The sequence below is a fragment of the Manacus vitellinus genome, unplaced genomic scaffold, assembly GCF_001715985.3.
Source record: "Manacus vitellinus isolate BGI_N305 unplaced genomic scaffold, ASM171598v3 scaffold_3_pilon, whole genome shotgun sequence".
Lineage (NCBI taxonomy): Eukaryota > Metazoa > Chordata > Aves > Passeriformes > Pipridae > Manacus > Manacus vitellinus.
The window spans coordinates 35,609,593-35,628,517 of NW_021940535.1; the positions used below are offsets into that span (position 1 = coordinate 35,609,593).

Below are 18,925 nucleotides of genomic sequence, written 5' to 3' on the forward strand. Positions count from 1 at the left end.
GTAGCAGGTTTATTCCATAAACTATCTATTTTTATTTGTAAGTGAGGAGTTATTCAGCCTGGAGAAGAGAAGGCTCTGGGGAGACCTTATAGCACTTTCCAGTACCCAAAGGGTGTCCACAAGAGAGCTGGAGAGGGACTTTTACAAGGGTCTGTATCGACAGGACAAGGGATAGTGGCTGTACATCAGATATTAGGAAGAAATTCTTCGCTTTGAGGGTGGTGAAACACTGGAACAGGCTGTCTAGATAAGTTGTGGATGCCCCATCCCTGGAAGCGTTCAAGGCTGGTTTGGATGGGGCTTTGAGTAACCTTGCCTAATGGAAGGTGTCCCTGTCCATGGCAGGGGGTTTAGAACTAGGAGATCTCCAAGGTCCTTTCCAACCGAAACCATTCTATGATTCTTTGTTGTGTTCATGGTATCTCACTCTCATTTTTTGGGAATGGCAGATTCATATCCCTTAATATGCTGCTTGTTTAACACGTAGGTAAGTTTAGCAAGCAGTCACCTCATATCAAACTCAAGAGCAATGTGGATACTGTACATTAGCAGTGCTGTACCAAACTTGGTCAATCAACAGTTCTTGATGAAGAACAAGGAAGAAGTGTCTATGTTATTATATTCCAAAAATTGTCCAATCAAATGAAGTAATGCAGCCAAAGTTTCCCTAACATCAGTTTTTCCCTCCTATTCCTTCTTGCATTTCTGAGACTGTTTTTACACTGTGCTCTTGGACATAAGGTATCTTCACAAAATCCCAGAACCACAAAACAGCTAAGGCTGGAAGGGACTTCTGGAGGTCGTCTGGTCCAACCCCCTTCTCAAAGAGGGACACCTACAGCCAGTGGCTCAGGACTATGTTCAGATGGGTTTTGGATATATCCAAGGATAGAAATTCACAGCCCCCCTGGGCAGTCTGTGCCAGTGTTCAGTCACCCTTGTTATGAAAAGGCATTTCCTGATGTTCAGAGGGAACATCCTGTGTTTCAGTTGATGCCCACTGCCTCTGTTCAGTCACTGGGCAGCACTGCAGAGAAGATTTCAGAATGAAACATGATGCATTGATTGAACATTTAGCTATAGACTAATTTTATGCCCACATGGGAAAATACATATCTTAATTTTAAACAGTGGTTCAGTTTTCCCAGCAAGCCAGATTTTTTTGGTCCAGAAAAAGAAATTTTAAATGAGCTGCAAACATTTTAGTTTGGATGTTTAGTTATCTGTTAGGACACTGAAGTTCATGAGTGATTTCAAATGTCTGGGTAGGTAAGCCATTAAGGTCTCTTGGCAAACCAAATTTATTACACTTGCTATGTTTAGGTCACAAATCTGCAAGAATTTGTAATTATGTTGAGGATTACATTTGACCATGTTTATCCTGAAGATGCTGTATAGATTTTCTTGTGGTTTTACCCTGATGTCTGGATCAGTCTCCCTGGAGTTTTTGATGTTTCTTCTTTTCTGCTAGTTCACGTAAATAACTACATATGAGGCCAGAATACACTAGACCATTGTGCTAGGCCTTAGGTTTATATAACTTTGTGTGAACTAAACCAAAGTGTTTTAAGTATTTAGTGCCTTGTATTACCATATATTTATCTGAACATGATTTTTAGTATGTTCCAAATATAGAAAAAAATAATGTAGAAATAAATAACCTGATAATATCAAAAGATAATGCTTTTCCAATATTTTCAAGTGCCAGCAACTGAAATGCTGCCAGCAACTGAAATGTCACCAGCAGAAATACCTACAATGGGTAAGAATATTATCATTCAAGTAGACAAAAACTAGTCTCATGTAAAATCATAAACAGAACAAATCCTATCCTGTATTATGTCTTTTACATTTTCTGATATACTTGATTCCTAGGAGTATATTGTTTCCTAGTGGTATATACTACTATAAAATATATTCCATTTGGTGGGAAATGCAGATTTAAAAAATAGTAATTTGTGATAAAACATGAGATGTTGGCAACTTAAAATCAATTTATTTTATGCTGCTGTCTTTGTCTCTTTTTATTTTGAAATTAAATGCTGTTGCTTAAAATGTCATGCATTCTAAAGAAAGTGTTTCCAGTAATCAGACAAAGAGTATGTAGCATCCTCTTGATTTCTTTGTATTTGTTTTCAGCAATGACAATGGATAAGAAGGCTCTTACCCTGAACCATGGTAAAACAGGAGCTGTAGTTATTGCTGTTCTCCTCCTCCTAGCTGGAAGTGGCCTTGCAGGCTATCTCTTCTACAAAAGAAGAAAGAATTGCTTGCCAACAAATGACAGCTTTGAGAACAATTTGTATTTTAATAGTGATGGATTTCCTGGAACTGGTGACACAAAGGATCTTGTGACCAACATAGAACGAAATGAACATGCAACACTGTAATGTAATGTAATGTGTAATATAAAATGTAATGTAATAAAATGAAATGTGCCTTGTTTTACTTAAATTATGCAATTAGAATTAAGCCAAAGGTATTTCTCATGTGCAATTGCTGTAGTAGCCTGTTTCAGTGTGTGTATGATGCCATATAAGGAATTACTTTCTTTTAAATATTGTATAAAGCGTAAGATTTCATATCTCAGGATTTGATGATCACACTGGTGAGTGTGTGTCTTAAGAAAAGAGATAATATTGACTAATTATTAAATGGAACAATACAAATGGATGCAATAAAGGAAGTAAAACTTCCAGTTGAGGAATGCTGACAAGATTTGAAATTTTTGCATCAGATTTATTTCAAACCATGCTAATGAACAGATGCTCAGTGCTGTTCAACAAACATCTCTCTATTTCTCTAATTCTACCATCTTTCAGGTATTCCTAAGGATTTAACTACAGGCATAGTTACTAGATGGCAAGTCTGTATTTGGGCACATCCTCTTTGAACTGTGTGGGGAAAAAACCCTTTGTGATATTTCAGTTCCCACAATTTCACACAACACAGAGAACTACGTATGTAGTTCTTGTAGTTTATGTATTCTAGGATTTAATCAGGTAAAATCTGGGGACAGGCCTCTGGAATGGAAAAGTGTGGTTGATGTTAACTGCCTGAGTTTTGGCTGGCCATAAGTGGGTTTTGCTGGTGACAGGTGATGAAGGTCATGGCAAAAATTCCTTCTAATGAGCACAACAGTTACTGAGGAGGGGGAAGAATGTTGCCTATATGTGTTCTGAGGGTTTCTTGGAGCACTGGGTAGCTGTTGTGGTGATGGCATTTGGTACTGCTCTCCTATGTCTTCTCAAGCAGTGTAGGTTTGTGGGGTGTGTGCTGCAAGAACAAGTGAGTCAAGAACAATTTAGCTTTACTTATGTAATAGTTACTACTGATTTTATTTACTCAAAAATGGCTAGATCAGCTACTATTTACAGAAGTCTTGAGATTCCCCAGAGTGGAGTTTATATTCTTAATTTTTGTAAATCCTGTAAAATGTTAATCATGCATGATTCCTCACTTGCATACAAAGGTTTGCAAGGTTTGATTTTGTGGCTTCAGGTTTTGTTCTGTGAAATAAAAAGTAACTAGCTTTCATTTTTAAATAGTTTTTCATTTTATAGTTTTGTCTGTATAAGACACTGTAAGAGGATAAAGTGAAAAAGAAGATACCACTGTGGAGACATTCCACCAAAACTTGTGACCAAGTATTATAATAACCATATTTTCCTGAATCTTTCCCAGGATTATCTGCTTAAAGCTAAAACAAAAATATGAGTTGAGTGCTTAAGCAAAAAATCTCAAGTTACATACATGTGCAGGTAAGATGGGAAAATTTGTCTTGGAACTCCTTTTCTCTGTCTCCGCTCCCTTTCTCCTGGTTATTTCCTTGCTCTGTTCCTATTGCTGTTTCCATTTTCAATGCACAGTTTTTTAAGCATGTCTTCTCAAGGAGCAGTACCTCTCATGGTTCTTTACACTATCTGATGTGGCTTGTGTGCCAGAAAGCTCCTGACTGACTGATTAATAATGTTAAGGATAATGTTGTTTCAGTTATATGGGGAGGTATAGATAGAACCAGGTAGAATGATATGTGAAAGGGAGAATGAAAGGCTGAGAGACCCTGACTAGAATGCCAACCTCCCTGTGCTGGCTGTTGAGCAAAGAAATGCAGTTTCTACCCAAAAGAAGTTTAGTCCTGTTCTGGGACTGCACACCAAGTGATTCTTCCAGGTAACATTTCATCCCATGAATGTCATGGCAAAAATTCCTTGTAATGAGCACAACAGTTACTGAGGAGGGGGAAGAATGTTGCCTATATGTGTTCTGAGGGTTTCTTGGAGCACTGGGTAGCTGTTGTGGTGATGGCAAAGGTTTGGTTGGAAAGGAGATAAAAACTGAGGGGATGTCTCATTTTTGGTTCTTTGCCATACTTACCAGACACATTGCTAAAAAGTATCAGGGAGAGAATCTAGCTACTGGAACCTGGATAATCCTGAGCTCATTCACCCCTTTATACTGCCTGAAATCCACCATCATCTTTGAGTTGAAGAAAATTAAAAATACCATGCTAGCTAGTTAACAGCTGGCAGTAGGTATAGCTGCTTCTGTGAAATGCTGTGTCAGTCCTGTTCTGCTGTCCAAATAGGTACAGAAAAAATAGAGGAGATTGCAAATAAAAAGCTCTACTGTGAAGATGGAGCTACTTAGGTTGCTCACTTTAGAAAGAGTGTGAGTGAAAAAGACCACAAAGATTTTCAGAAGAGGAGAAAATTTAAGCTGCATGGCTTACTGTCCCTCCTATTTCAATACAATGGAATTGAAGCAAATTTCCCACTAAAAAGATAAAGCATGGAAGCAGTGGCATTTACAGCACAGGAAATCATTACAGTTCCATGTAGTAAGCAGAAGATGTGCACTTTACACACAAACTGTAATAGAAATTTTTGAATGGAAGGTAGAGGAACAAACAAGCTTGAACACTTTAACCAACATCTAATTAATATAAGATTAAATGGAAGGCTTTTACCTGGTAGCTGAGATGGGGAAATTATGTCTCTCTGTTTGACTGAATAAAAGAAATGTGTCTTATTGGATATGATTCATGGATGCAATATAATTTGATACTTTATATATTCTGATCCTTCACCACCTCTTTCAACCATTTTCTGCTACTGACTGCTATTCCTAGTGGGATCAATCCATTGCCTTAGAACCGAGGTGTTTTTATTGTGATCTCTTATTTTGTCTCCTGAGTAGACACCACTACTTAGGGGAGTTTTCAGGCTCTATGTTGCATCCATATACATTGACAGAGGAACTGGGTTCTCACTTTTCTGAAATATTCTTGCTGTAAAAACAAGGAAAATAATTCCTTGATAAACAAGATAAAGTATAAGTGATTGATAGAAAAACAAATGAAATTTTTAACTGATCATTAATAATTCATATGCATAATCAGATGCTGCCAATATTTCTTATGTTTGATCAGGCAGTTTAGGTAAAGGAAAGCAAAAAAATGTTGATTATGTAGCATGAAAATATAATGTGAAAGTGGAAGGTGCTTTATATTTCTCTTTCAGTGTGTTTTGAGTCTGTCTAGAGAAATGGAAAGGTTACTCACTCTCTGAGGTTTTTTTTTAGGCTAGAATGTTTCTAATGAAGTTTAGAGTAGGTTTGTTTGGTTTTTCTTTTTAAATCTTTACATCATGTTGGAAACTGATTTTGCTACATGTGGGGATTTCAGATTGAAATCTTATATCAGGTTATAGCAGGCTAATTGATCACAAAATTACTTTCGGATTTTAATATAAGTGTTTTTGAAAATGAGTTATGAACCTGGATGGACTCAGCCATGCATTTCTGTGGCAGCTGAGGAATGACTTGATGGCAATATGCAGTAGTGTGTAAAATTTTGTCTCTTTGCACGCTGCTGTGTTTCTTGATATCCTTATGTTTAATTCTCGTTTCCCCTTTTCTCCAAAAAAGTTAGAACTTCAGAAGAAAGGTGGTGAATTTGCACACTGTGAATGTAACTTCCTGCCCGGGAGCAGAGACTGTCAAAGGAACAATGCTGACTCAACACAAAACCCAGCAGCCTTTGTTCCTTGCCACTTCTAAAATGTCAGGCTGTGTCTTGCCAAGGGGTAGATCTTTGCAGTCCTCTGGTTTTCTTTTCCACTTTGTGTGCTGTGATGCAACCTGCAAACACTGAGATAAAGCTGCCTGTAGTACGTTTCAGTCTTTCTCAGCTTCTCTCAACAGATTGTCAATATTAGTGCTTCACCAAACACTGATCTTTCTTCAGAACACAAATAGTTTATTTTTCCCTGTTGTAATTGTACTTGTTGATGCCCAGTAGCTTTGGAGATCCTGAGATGCTGTATACAGCAGAATCACAAGACACATTTCTCCTGTCTAAATAATAAATCTGAGTATTTTTTTCCATCTGCACATCTGGACGTCCTGAGCAATGAAGCAAGGAAAGTTGGAAAATTGAGGTTGTAGAGCACTCCTATGTTGGGGAGTACCAGAATGCTTGACTTCAGACTCAGTGCAGCCATCCTTGCATATGCATTATAACTTACTGAGTAGCTGACCATCTGCTGCTTTCGAAGCAGCCCCCTCTTTTCTCCCACTTTCCTCAGGTCTCGGTATCCTTCTCAGATTCCCATTCTTTGAATGCCTTTTGCCTAGCTGTGCCTGCTGGCCTTCAGGTCCCACTATTCTCTCTCCCTGTTATAGTTTTGTTCTGCTGTAACTCCCTGTGTATCTTTTTAAACCCAGTGGGTCATTCATCTGCATCTGAGTTAAACAGAAGCAAGATCCCACATCTTCATGTGGGTATCAAGGGTTTTCCTTGCCTGCAACAGCAGCAATTTTGCTGCAAATACAATTTTGGGGAAGGTATCACACACCAACCTCTCCTAAAGAGAGGAGAAATGAAATTCTTTGAAGTCCATAAGCAAAAATGGATGTAAAGCTTCCACAGAACTGCCTTTTCTCTTCCCTATACCCTGTTTTTCTAGCTCTTTTACCTACCATGGAGAGACCTTTTTCAAAGCAAACCTCAGAATTTTGTCAGAATGCCTGAAGGGTATGCAGTTTAGGAGGTGCAAACTTTCAGAGACCAGTAAGACAAAAATCTGGCAGTATTCCTTATCAGTTTAGTTTTCCTCAATAACAATAATTAAAAATCCAGTCTTTTCCAGTTTCAGGTTCTCTCCTTCCTAGAATTGTATGGTTTCTTTTCCAAATTTCTTCAATCATTGCTGTCAGTTGGGTGCATTGCTCCCGCACAGAGACAGAAATGGAGCCAAAGAAGGAACAGGTGCCTCCTGAAGAGCACAGATCCTATTTTCTACAGTTTTTCTCTTTTCTGTGGAATTATAGACACAGGAAATTCTGGTTCTCTTTGATTCCAAATGTCATAGTTACTTGATTTGCATGGTGTCCCAGCCAATTTTTCACAGTATTGCATTGCACTCCGGCTTTTTCTTTTTTCTTTTTTTTTTTTAAATAGACAAATCTTTCTTTCCTTTTTTACTTCTTTCATTTATTTCTGGAAAAGAGATGTTAATATCACCTTTTTATAAAAATAATGATTCTGACTTATAAGGTATGTATTAAAAAATCCACACTAAAATGTTACCTGTTAGATCTCATATTTCTGTGGCAAACTAGATTAGAAAGAAAAGTTTATTCATTAATATATTATTTCAAAATTACTCGTGACATGACGCAGTTCCTTATTTGAAGCTCAGAACTTCCCTGTATCTGTTGGGTCTTAAAAAGGGGTTGTTAATCCACTTCAGTGCAGAGGGGTTTTCTTGCAAGGCACTGATTTGGTCTTCAGCATCAATTCGAGGCGAAGGGCAGAAAAGATTGAAATATTTGGCCATGTCTGTCTACTTGACCCTGATTTTCCTTCTGTCCATTAGTACATCTCTTCAAACATCTGGTGAGTCTTGGTCTTTTGCTGAGAGTGGAGGTTTTCAAGTTCGTCTTTATGGGTTCTTAATATCCCTCTTGGTGGGCAGTGAATTTAAATCTGGTCACAGAATATAATTTGAAATAGTTTCCTTCAGCTCTGCAATTTGGTGTTATCAGCACAGGTATTCTTTTTCCTTAACCCAGCATTCAAGGTGGTGTATGAGTGACAGGAATATGCCTACAGATGTGGACATAACCTAGGCAGTGATGATTCTTGAAAGTGAGCCAGCTGAATGCAGGCAAAAGCTGATCTTGGTTTACTCTGTTGGGGGCTAGAACAGCTCAGAAGTACAGGGTATGGACTCTCAGCATGCACAGAACTACTGGCTGATGCGTACTTTTAAGTTTCTCAGACATCTTGTATAGACCACAGCATACCAATCACTGCATATTGAAATTTTGTTTCCAAGCTGACAGCTTTAGGAAGGACCTTAAAAGCTTTTGTCCATCAGATTTCACACACTCCTACTGCTGACAGGAAAACAGATGATGCTGTGTCTTTCCCCTTTCCCCTGGAAAGCTCCCAGCTAGAGAACTCTGGGAGTTCAATGCTATTGCTTGGATGGCAGCAGCTTGAATGCCAACCTAATCCACTACAGGACAATTTCTTCTGTGCATGCTTTTGGGTGAGACCAAGCTGGCTCTAACCCATCCTCTGCTAGCCTTCTGATGAACCACTGCAGCAGGAGAGCTGTGCCAGGGGAAATGCCATCTAGCTTGTTCTGATCTGTAGACTTTCAGAGCAACAACACTCCCTGGCAGCTCCCAGACGGGAAGGATTATGAAGCCCCATTTAAGTATTCCATTAAGAAATCTTGGGTAAAGCTCAATGGCACTGCAAAGTGAGTTGGATGATGTTGCCTGTCACTTAGAAAGGAGTGAAGGGGTGCAAGGTGAGCTGCAAAAATAGTCAAGATTTGGAGGAGGCTGAAGTTGCGGCCCTTTTTTTGAAGCTGGTCTTAAGAAACAAAACCCTGCTGTGCAATGTGTCACATTTCTATTTACAAGTGTAGCTATTAATGGCACTTAGGATACTTACTTAGCTTAACTGTGCCCAGAACTGATGATGCTGCAAGTTGTGGGTTCCCTCCCGAGAAACTTACAAATAAAACTCTGTGAAGAAATGACTTTTTGCACAGCTGCCAAAAATTTCCAAGATAATTAACCAAAAATGAAAAATACCCCACTTTCTTGATAAGCTGAAAACCACTATGTCATTCTGACCCAAATATAAAAATGGTTTAATTTTGAGTTATGTAAACCATCTTTAATAACTTTAAAACAAAAAGTCCTCTTACTTAAAGAATTAAAGGCTGTTTAATGTGCTGTGGTGGAACTTTGAAGAAGTTATGAAATTTAATAAAGGCCATTTTTGATATGCATTTTGAGACCACTCTGCTTTAAGGAGGAATGTGAAGAAAAGTAATTTTTCTTCAAAGAGCTGTATTTTCAGCTTCGGTGTTGTTTTCATTTTAAGAATATTTTCATGAATATCGTTTCCACTGATGATTAACCTCCCTTGATTTCTTTGTGAAGTATATATATATTTTTTTTTTGGTAGCAGAGTATCACAAAGATATTAACTAACTTTATCTCCTAAGAAAGCTCTCTTCAGATGTTTGCATTATCATTTTATTTTATAGGTAGCGGAATATTTTCAATCTATAATGAAGATAGCAAGCTCTGTGCCCAAGCCCAGAACTCTAGCTCAGTCATAACCACCACCTGTGATGAGCATGATGAGTTTCAGAAGTTCAAGTGGGTCTCTGCCAAACAGCTGCTGAGCACGGCACTCAAGCTGTGCCTGGGAGTGCTCACGAAGGACGATGAGGCTGCCATCACCTTGGAATCCTGTAACAGGACAAATGAACTCCAGTGGTGGGAATGTAGAAATGAGACGGTTGCAAGCTATGGCAAGGATTTGTTTCTCAACTATGGCAAAGGGAAGGGGAAGAAAATCAGGCTGTCCAAAGGATCAGGCAAAGGGAGCAGGTGGAAAATCTATGGAACTGCAGACAGCTTGTGCTCTCAGCGCTATGAGGGTGAGTACTGAAAATTCATCTCTATTTTGAGGTAACTTGACTGCCCCTATCTGCAGAGTGTTCTGCTGCCTGCTTGACAGCTCCATTTTCTTACAGTGATATCAGTAGACGTGATAGCTACAAACATGGTGTAGAAATGAAAGGCAAATACAACTGGATACCTTTTGGCAAACATAACTGCACATTTCCGCATAACTTGTTAAATGCAATTCTTTCAAATGATAGACTAAAATTACAAAGGCCTATGATGTAATCATAAGGAAGAATGGGAATTCTGTTTGTAAAGCAACAGCAAAAGGAAATCTATGACTGTTTCAAAATATGTCTGATCAATTTGTAGAAGAGATGATGTATTGTATTACTTTTTATTGTTGCTATTACTCGATTTGATCATGTGCTATCTCTAAGAAGTTAATTTCTAGTTAACATAGATGTAATCCACCATTAACAATATTTACCTAGTGTTTCCTAGGCCCAGTAAAAAGAACAAGTAGGAAAAAGCAAAAGGAGAAACAGTGCCTAATAGTTTAGGATGCAACAATTCTTAACACTCTGACAAAGAACCACTGGAGAGTCAGATCTCCATTTCCTACATTTTTATGGATCTTGAGCTATATAGAGTGGACATCAAGGTCAAGTGATCAAACTGCTTTTTTTGTGACACTGGTAGGTTGGGAAGTTAAATAACAAGGGATTAAATTTTTGTAGTACCCTATGACTGTTCCATCAGGAATTTTGTACAGAGAACAGCAAATTAGATTGCATAGTGATGGCAGGGTCACTTCCTAGCAGAGTCACTTGCAAATTTAAGATAAATTTGCAAAGTTTATCTCACAAAGACTAATAAAAATATTGTGATATCTTCTTTCAACGTCTTTCCCACCATACAAGGAAAAAGAAAAAGAAAGAATGTAGACATCATTCAAGGACAGAAGTATGTATGCAACGGGAGAAGCTGAGTCACAGGGACCTCTGACACAGTAGTCCAGAAAGCAGTGACATGAGAAAGTTAGACAGAAATTAGTTTGAGGCCCAATTAAAGGTTGTTTGAGAGTTTTAATTCCGAATACTTTGCCATAGTCATATCTGATTGGTACAACAGCCTTGTAAAGGTTTGGGGTAACAAAGTACTGATATATTGAGCTCTGCACAACTCAGCTGTGTCTGTGGAGAGCTGTCTATGGGTGTCACTCGGGTGAACATCTGATACCAACTCGAAATATTGATTTATACTTTTCTCCATAGATATCTATACACTGGGAGGAAATGCCTTTGGTGCACCTTGTGTGTTCCCTTTTAAGCACAAGGGTAAATGGTATGCTGAGTGCATCCCTCACATTGATGATGCCAAGTCTCTCTGGTGTGCAACTTCTTCAGATTTTGATAAGGACCACTTGTTTGGAAATTGTCCACTAAAAGGTAATTTATGAAAATTTCGGAGAAGGTGTTAAGCAAAAGTTTCCTCCACTGACATGGTCAAAATCTTCTTGGGATGTGGAAGTAGCATTGGACAGCAAGCTGAATTTGGTCTAGCCTAGTTCACTGGTGAGGTATGCAATGATAAGTGAAGTATCTGCTCTTCAGTCTCACTGCCCTACAGCGCTCCTAAGACTGCTATATATGGGGAATATTCCGAGGGTGGTGACTGGGGCTGATGGAAAAAGGAAGTGCCTAGGAGTAGGTGAGAAGAAAGTCAGGACAAATGAAAGGCAGAAAGAAGTGCAGTGGATGAGGAAGGTGAGACACAGGGAAGCATGACACAGTAGTGCATCATAGGATGGAGGAGAGAACAGGAGAGCTGTAGTGAATGGAAGGGTGCAGGACACAGGCAGTGACTTTCACCTGCTTTCAGTGCTCCAGTGCTCCATATACTTACAAATCATCCAACACAGCTTTCCAATAACCCTAGCACAAATTCTCTACCCCTTCATCCTCACTTCATGCCTGATTGTTTGGAAATGATCATTTCTGTCATGTTGGGAGTTCTGGGAGAGCATAAGAAGAGTCTGAAGGTAAGACTCTTGTTTGTAAGGTGACATAAGTCCTTATGTGATTAATATATTATTAATATTTAACAGAAAAAGCATATTTAAGTGAGGAAAAATGTATGTTAAAAATCATACGGTTATATAGTTTTATTCTGCAGCAAAGATTTTATTTTCTGAGTTAGCAAATATGATTATCTTGTCAAATTGCTGATATCATTTTTTATAGACACCACCCACAATAATCTTTGGAAAACAAATCCTGTGACAGCAACGCGCTATCAGATAAACTCGGAGTCACTTTTGACATGGCACCAAGCAAGAAAAAGCTGCCAGCAGCAGAATGCAGAATTATTAAGTATCACAGACCTTCGTGAAGAAATGTATTTATTAGGTAAATTAAAAAAAAAAATTAAAAATAATGCTTTGTTTAAAATGTAGGTCAGCTCCAACAGCTTTAACGTGAATATTTATATTTACCTTGTGAAAATAGGTCTCAGTAACATTCTTAAAAGAGCTTGTCCCTTTCTCACAAAAAAGATATTAAAATAATGGAAATAATCTAATGTATTTTACAAAAAATAGATACTTCCTATGACACTTTTGCCCTCACGCTTTAAAATATTATTTTCAGTTTTCTTGAGTAGCTTACAAAATCTGAGGCACTGAGTAACTGGACTGATTGTTTCTTTTGGCCATTAGGGCTCACTAGTGACCTGGGCATCAATGCAAAGCTCTGGACTGGTCTTTACAGTGCCCTTGAGAGTGGCTGGCAGTGGACTGAGGGCAGTCCTTTCAGATACCTGAACTGGGCTCCAGGTAATTGCACTGTTATTAAATGATAAACAGCATCTGGACCAAAAATTTCTCTTTCCCTCCCCTCCTCTCTCCTTCCTCTTCCTTTTCCTCCCCTCCCCTCTGCTCGCCTTCCCTCTCCTCCCCTCCCCTTCACCAAATTCTTGTTAGCTAATTTCTTTGGTTTCATAGAATTTTCACAGGTTACAGGGAATTATGGCAAAGGTAGGATATTACAGTAATAGGGGTCATACCAGAGATAGATTGTTATTAATTCTGAATTTCCCAGAAAAAGCATATAGCTTATCCAAGACAACAGTTGAAAATAAATATCTATACATCATTCTATTTTTTCCATCTACAATTTTCTCTTCAGGTATATTATTCAATTCAAATAAAAACACCTCATGACAAATGACATAAACAGAATGTAAAGAAGAGAGAAAATAAATAAAGAGAAACAGCATAAAATATTTTCTATTCTTCTCAGTTGATGTTTATGACATTTATTTGATGTACTTTATCTTAGTAAGTTTCCACTCTTTTCTTAGGACCTAAGTCACCATCCTGCATGTTGTCATGTTACGTGTTTTCATAATAGCACTTCTGACTACAAGGAAATCCAAAGGACGAGCACTCTTGTGGAATTAAATACACATTTCAAGTCCAGTATTCAACAGTAAAGGATCTTGAGTTGCTTGCAATACTATAATTCCATAAGGAATTCTGTCTTAGATGAACTTTTATAAAACTTTTTTTTCTATATGCTGCTGTTCTTCAAATACACTGAATTTCTTCTTCAGCAGTGCATAAGGAAAGAGGGGCAAATCTCACGTTTGAAGTGTCAACTGTCTTGGCCATCCCAGTGATGCTCCCTTGTCATCTCTCTTGGAAATTATTACTCTAAAGATTAATACTCCAGTGGCTTTGCAGCTGCAAAAGTCTTTTACATTCCTTCCTCTTAAGAGGTGAAAATTTTCAGTGTTAACAGAAGGATTCTTTGCCTCTTTTTTAAAGGAAACCCCTCTGTGGAATCTGGAAAAATATGCGGGACCTTCCAAGGTAGGAATGGCAAATGGGAAAACCAGGTGTGTGATCGGAAACTGGGATATGTCTGCCAAATGAGAAACAACTCCTTGGATCCTTCCGCTCTTGCCCCAGGTATGTTGGTCAGAAACCAAGGCTATTTTTGTGGTCAGCGAGAAACATTGGGAGGATGCTGTACGTGAAATGACAACATATTGTTAAAACAAAAGGATCACACTTGATGACCTGGGTCAAATACTGAGAAAACTAACTTTCTGGCTCGTTTTAAAGATGATGCCCAATTGTTGTTCATCATTTTGAAAAGATTCCAGAGTACTAAAGAAGGCAGGATTAGGTGTTTAGTCATGTTATCCAGACCATGGAATACTGATGAATATCCTGTGCTCTAAAAAATACTTCTAAGATATGTTCTGCTAGAGTTCATGCTCCCCTTCTGTCTCTGATGCTTTTTGTTCTATTCAGGAAAAAATCATGGGGATGCATGGCCCATATATATCCCGCACATTCTGGCCACACTTGGAATGATTTCTGATCCATTGTTAACCTCCAAACCAAGGCCTGAATGTTGTTTAGGGGAATACAAGTTTGCCCAGCTCAAAACCATTTTCAGGGAGCATCGGACCAAGTGGTTGATCACACATCAGTGTTGGGCACATATCCTCCCCTCTTCAGTTTACTGTGTAGGTGCAGATCATGTGAACTTTCCAAGCAGTGGAAGGTGGCTGCCCATACTAAATTCACTCCAAGAAAGAAGTGCTGAACAAAGTGTGCAGTATTTCTGTGCAGCTGGGATTTCTGACATGTCTGGTATGGCATAAATGTGTCTGGACTAGCTTATATATGATTTGGGCTGTGCAGGAGCTCCTGACTCCCTGCTGTTTCCAGAGAAAAAAATATACAAAATCTACAAATTCAACAAGATCGAGTTCCTGAGTAGGAAAAGAGGCCACTTTGTGTAAAACATGGCTGTACCCAGAGCCTCACTGAGGGTGATTTAACACGGATTTGTGCCCTGCAAATTTGCATGCCAAATTACTCAGTACTTATTTAATCCTGTAAAGAAGGTTTTTTTGGTAGCTTCCAGCACAACTGGGAGAGAAAAATTTGTTTTGTAATCTTTGTAACCCTCAGACTTTGGCTTCTCTCCTCTGCCAGTATGTGCTTCAGTATTTCAAATTCATGTCAGTACAGGTAATTTTCTTTTTGATGAAAATAAAGCACTGAACAGGACTGCTCATTAATTGTTTGACATCAATTTTTTTTAGGTGACTTAAAACCTTTTAAGTGCCCCAGGGAATGGGTGCCCTATGCAGGTCATTGCTACAGAATTTATAGAAGACCAAAAATATGGAAAGAAGCTCAATCTTCCTGTAGAAAAGAAGAAGGAGATCTGGCGAGTATTCATAATATTGAAGAGTACAGTTTTACAGTGTCCCAGCTTGGGTACAGTGAGTATTCCTGCAGGTCACTTTTTTCTTAATCTGAAATTATCTTGTTTGCTATTATTCATTTAATCATTATAACTGGGATCTTAATTTTTTTTTAATAAAAAAGTTCTTCAGTCAAAAAGGGGTGTGAGTTGTGATTGTTCTAAGACATCCCCATACCTACAATTAACTTTGTGTTCCCAGAGTCAGATGATGAGCTGTGGATTGGTCTAAACGACTTCAGAATTCAAATGTATTTTGAATGGAGTGATGGCACACCTGTGACTTATACCAAATGGCATCACGGAGAGCCAACTCACACATGGAATAAGGCAGACTGCATCCGGATGAAGGGAGAGGTAAAAATCCCTCCCCCACTCTTATGCTTTCTTCTGTCCTTTGAGCCCCCCAAAAGGAAAACATCCATGATTAAAAAGAAAAAAAAAAGGGTTATGCTTTTAAAAGTATTTATGAACTTGGTTTAATTCAAGATACCTTAGTGTGGAGGGAGACTGGAGACCAGATCCAGGAGGGTGTATGATGGAGCACTAGAAGCAGTTCACTGCATGGAGACTTGGTCTTCTCTACAACAGTTTCCATCTGAAATTGGTTGAAATAACTCATCATCCACATTTAACATAACTGACCATAGCAGCATAGAGTCTTGAAGCAGGGAATTTTTCATTTTTCCTCTAAAAGCACTAAAATATATGCTTTTAGAGCTATTTTGTAGTCTCATTTTTGTAGAGGCACAAAATGAGTTAAAAAAAATCTCTCTTCTTTTATACTCAGCATAAAAAGACATATAATGCAGTGGAAAAAGACTTTTTTTATATTTTATGTTTAGTTTATCCAGCATTTCCTTGCTATTGTCATCTGGTTATATGAACATAATAGATACTGTGCTGGTGAGAAGAGAGTGGAACAGCATGTTTCCTTTCTGCTCTCATCAGCTATTGAATCTTTAATACATCCAACCCTCATTTTCACACCTCTGAGGAAATGTGACCCTCACTGTCTTTGTTTGGGAATTTTGGAGAAAAAGTAAGGCAAGGAAGAGACCTGAAACAGTCTCACACACATGAAAAGAGAAGGGTTCTTTCTGAGAATGATGAATATTCTTTAGCTTTCACTTCTCTCTGTTGTTTATTTTTACCATACTCAGGATGGATCCTGGGCTGACAGTGCCTGCGAAATGAAATTTGGCTACATCTGTAAAAGGAAACCCTTGGCTGAAGAATCAGGGGAAGTCGAGGTTACTTACCCGGGCTGCCAGAAAGTGAGTGCAAAACAAAAGCAACAGAAGGTGCTGCATATGACTTTCACTGCTATGATGATAATTAACATAGAAGTAAATTCTTTTGACTGTTCTTGGTGGAGACTTGAAAACTGTTAATTTCATATGTATTGATACTTCTTAGACTAAAACGGAATGTATTTCTTTATTTAACTGAAATGACCTTTTTATTTCTTTGCAAAGACTCATCTCTCTCCTACTGCAGAACTGGTCACTACCCCTATAAAAGCAACTCTCTGCAAAATGTCAGCACTTTTTCAGGCTGTAACTCACTGGTCATGGATTGCACACAGCCTTCTCAGTTCAATCAATCTGCCACAGGAATAAGGAATATATGAGTCCATTGTTTTGTAGATTGCTTGTAACCTCTTGCAACAGCTATCCTTATGCAGTGAGAAGCCAGAGCAAGCTTTACACAGGGAGCTGCAAAGTGGCTGTGACTTTGGTTGCCAGCCCAAAGGGACAACCATGGCTCACTGTTTGCAAAGCCCCTTTGTGTGTCCTTTTTCAAGAGTTATGGTTAAAAAAACTGTGTTTGATTATCCTCTTGGTTTCTTCACATGGTTCCTGAGAGCAATTTTGACTTTGGATGTGATAACTGGAGTTTGGGTGTGGCTTTTGGAAGTGCACAAAGCTGTGCAATCTGACAGCCCCTCTGTACATCTGTGCTGTTGACACTGGCAGGGCTGGATGAAGCACGGCTTTTACTGTTACTCCGTGGGGCAGCTACCAGCAACATTTTCAGATGCAAAAAAAATCTGTGAAGAAAACAAAGGTTACTTGGCTACTGTGAGAGACAGGTATGGAAACATAATTCTTGTCCTTTAATGCGTGTAACCAGGATGGAAGGGAAATTTCTTCTTACTCAGCAGTTATTCATAGTGTCTGTCTAGTGTGACACCACTCTTATTTGCAGGAAAATTTATGGTAGAACTGATGAAATATTGCACTATAGATCCAGGGCTTGTAGGGCATCAGAACATTCAGGTCAGTGCTACTACACACACTGTTGTTGCCTTTAGGAATTAAAAAACTGGATCACCTCCCCAACGACCCCAGACTCACAGATTGTTTTAAAACTTCTTGAACTAAAAATAAACAGATAAGCATGCAACTATTTCTTCTGGATTCTAGGGTTTTAGCCTTTTTTTGTTTGTTTGTTTTTTCAACAGGCAGATTTGGAACCTTACCCTTTTTAGAATAAAAGCATAGTAGCTTTTATAGTTATACAGAATGAGTAACATATATGCATTAACACAATATTGTGGGGTTTTTCTTGTTCATTGTGCAGTACAAAAGGGGAACAGAATCACTCTAAACTCCAGACATGATTCACAGTAACAAAAATTAAAATAAAAATTACTTTTTATGATAATTAGAACTATGAAAGTAAGATGATTACCCTTGTTTCATTTCATACATACTGAAAAATCACCTTATCTTTACCAGATTTGCTACAATGAACTGTTTGAAGAAATGTACAAGTTGTGATAAAATGCGATACATCATTTTGATGCTTACTCTTCACAGATATGAACAAGCTTTTTTGACCTCCATAACTGGATTCAATCCAGCAAAATACTTCTGGATTGGTCTTTCAGACATGGAGGAGCAGGGGACATTCAGTTGGGCCAATGGGGATCCAGTCACCTTCACTCACTGGAACGTGGGAATGCCTGGTATGTGCCATGGAGGCCACTGAGTTTCTGCTCTGAGGAACCAAAAAATGGGGATTTAAAAGCTAAAAAAAAACTCTTCTGGCATAAAGCAGCAGAAAGGACAATGCACCTTTCAATTTTTGCTAAGGGGATTAAATCAGGGGTTGTGGTAACCCCTTCCAGAAGGTCACCTGGGACTGCATATGTCTTTTGGTATCCTTTGCTCTTTGTTGTTTGGTAGTTTTGTTAAGTGATTCCTAGTAATGTCAAAGGAATTTGCTAGAATTTCTTTTTATGATTGAATAGAAATGCACATGAGCTATCGTGAGCTATTGATATTTCAGAGTGGGAACAGGTTACTCATAAGTAAGCAGCATATACTTTGAAAAGGTGCAGTCATCAATAAAATTTAACAATTTTATGTTTCATGAAGGAGGGGAGTCAGGCTGCGTGGCCATGACAACAGGAACTTCAGCTGGATTGTGGGATATTGTGAACTGTGAAGAAACAAATATGTTTCTCTGCAAGCAGCTGGTGGAGGGAGTGACTCCCCCTCCTCCTCCTCCAACCATATCCCATCTTCTGCTGTGCCCAGAGGGATGGCAATCCATTCCTCAGAGCAGCTTCTGCTTCAAAGTAGGTGTTTAATTTCTGAATGTAAACCCTTGTCAATTAAAATAAGAATATGTTCTGTGTATCCATGGAAGGTTGATTTTACCCTGCCTACCTGATAGGCAGTCTG

At 38.6% G+C, this 18,925-nt stretch overlaps 2 protein-coding genes across 3 annotated transcripts in view; both read left to right on the forward strand.

Annotated features, from left to right (window-relative positions):
* The window catches only part of LOC103763338 (macrophage mannose receptor 1), a 55,873-nt gene extending 53,155 nt beyond the window's left edge, over window positions 1-2,718 (forward strand). For both annotated transcript variants that reach the window (XM_018075759.1, XM_018075760.2), the window contains 2 exons: window positions 1,703-1,762; window positions 2,140-2,718. In XM_018075759.1, the coding sequence (XP_017931248.1) occupies window positions 1,703-1,762; window positions 2,140-2,390 (311 nt within the window). In that variant the 3' untranslated portion in view covers window positions 2,391-2,718. The remainder of the gene's footprint in view (window positions 1-1,702; window positions 1,763-2,139) is intronic.
* A 5,010-nt stretch (window positions 2,719-7,728) lies between these two features.
* Window positions 7,729-18,925, forward strand: part of LOC103763337 (macrophage mannose receptor 1) — a 29,452-nt gene continuing 18,255 nt past the window's right edge. The window contains exons 1-12 of the mRNA XM_018075735.1: window positions 7,729-7,900; window positions 9,576-9,974; window positions 11,220-11,393; window positions 12,189-12,353; window positions 12,662-12,778; window positions 13,772-13,915; window positions 15,067-15,249; window positions 15,433-15,587; window positions 16,394-16,507; window positions 17,210-17,325; window positions 18,056-18,204; window positions 18,617-18,819. Of these exons, the coding sequence (XP_017931224.1) occupies window positions 7,840-7,900; window positions 9,576-9,974; window positions 11,220-11,393; window positions 12,189-12,353; window positions 12,662-12,778; window positions 13,772-13,915; window positions 15,067-15,249; window positions 15,433-15,587; window positions 16,394-16,507; window positions 17,210-17,325; window positions 18,056-18,204; window positions 18,617-18,819 (1,980 nt within the window). The 5' untranslated portion in view covers window positions 7,729-7,839. The remainder of the gene's footprint in view (window positions 7,901-9,575; window positions 9,975-11,219; window positions 11,394-12,188; window positions 12,354-12,661; window positions 12,779-13,771; window positions 13,916-15,066; window positions 15,250-15,432; window positions 15,588-16,393; window positions 16,508-17,209; window positions 17,326-18,055; window positions 18,205-18,616; window positions 18,820-18,925) is intronic.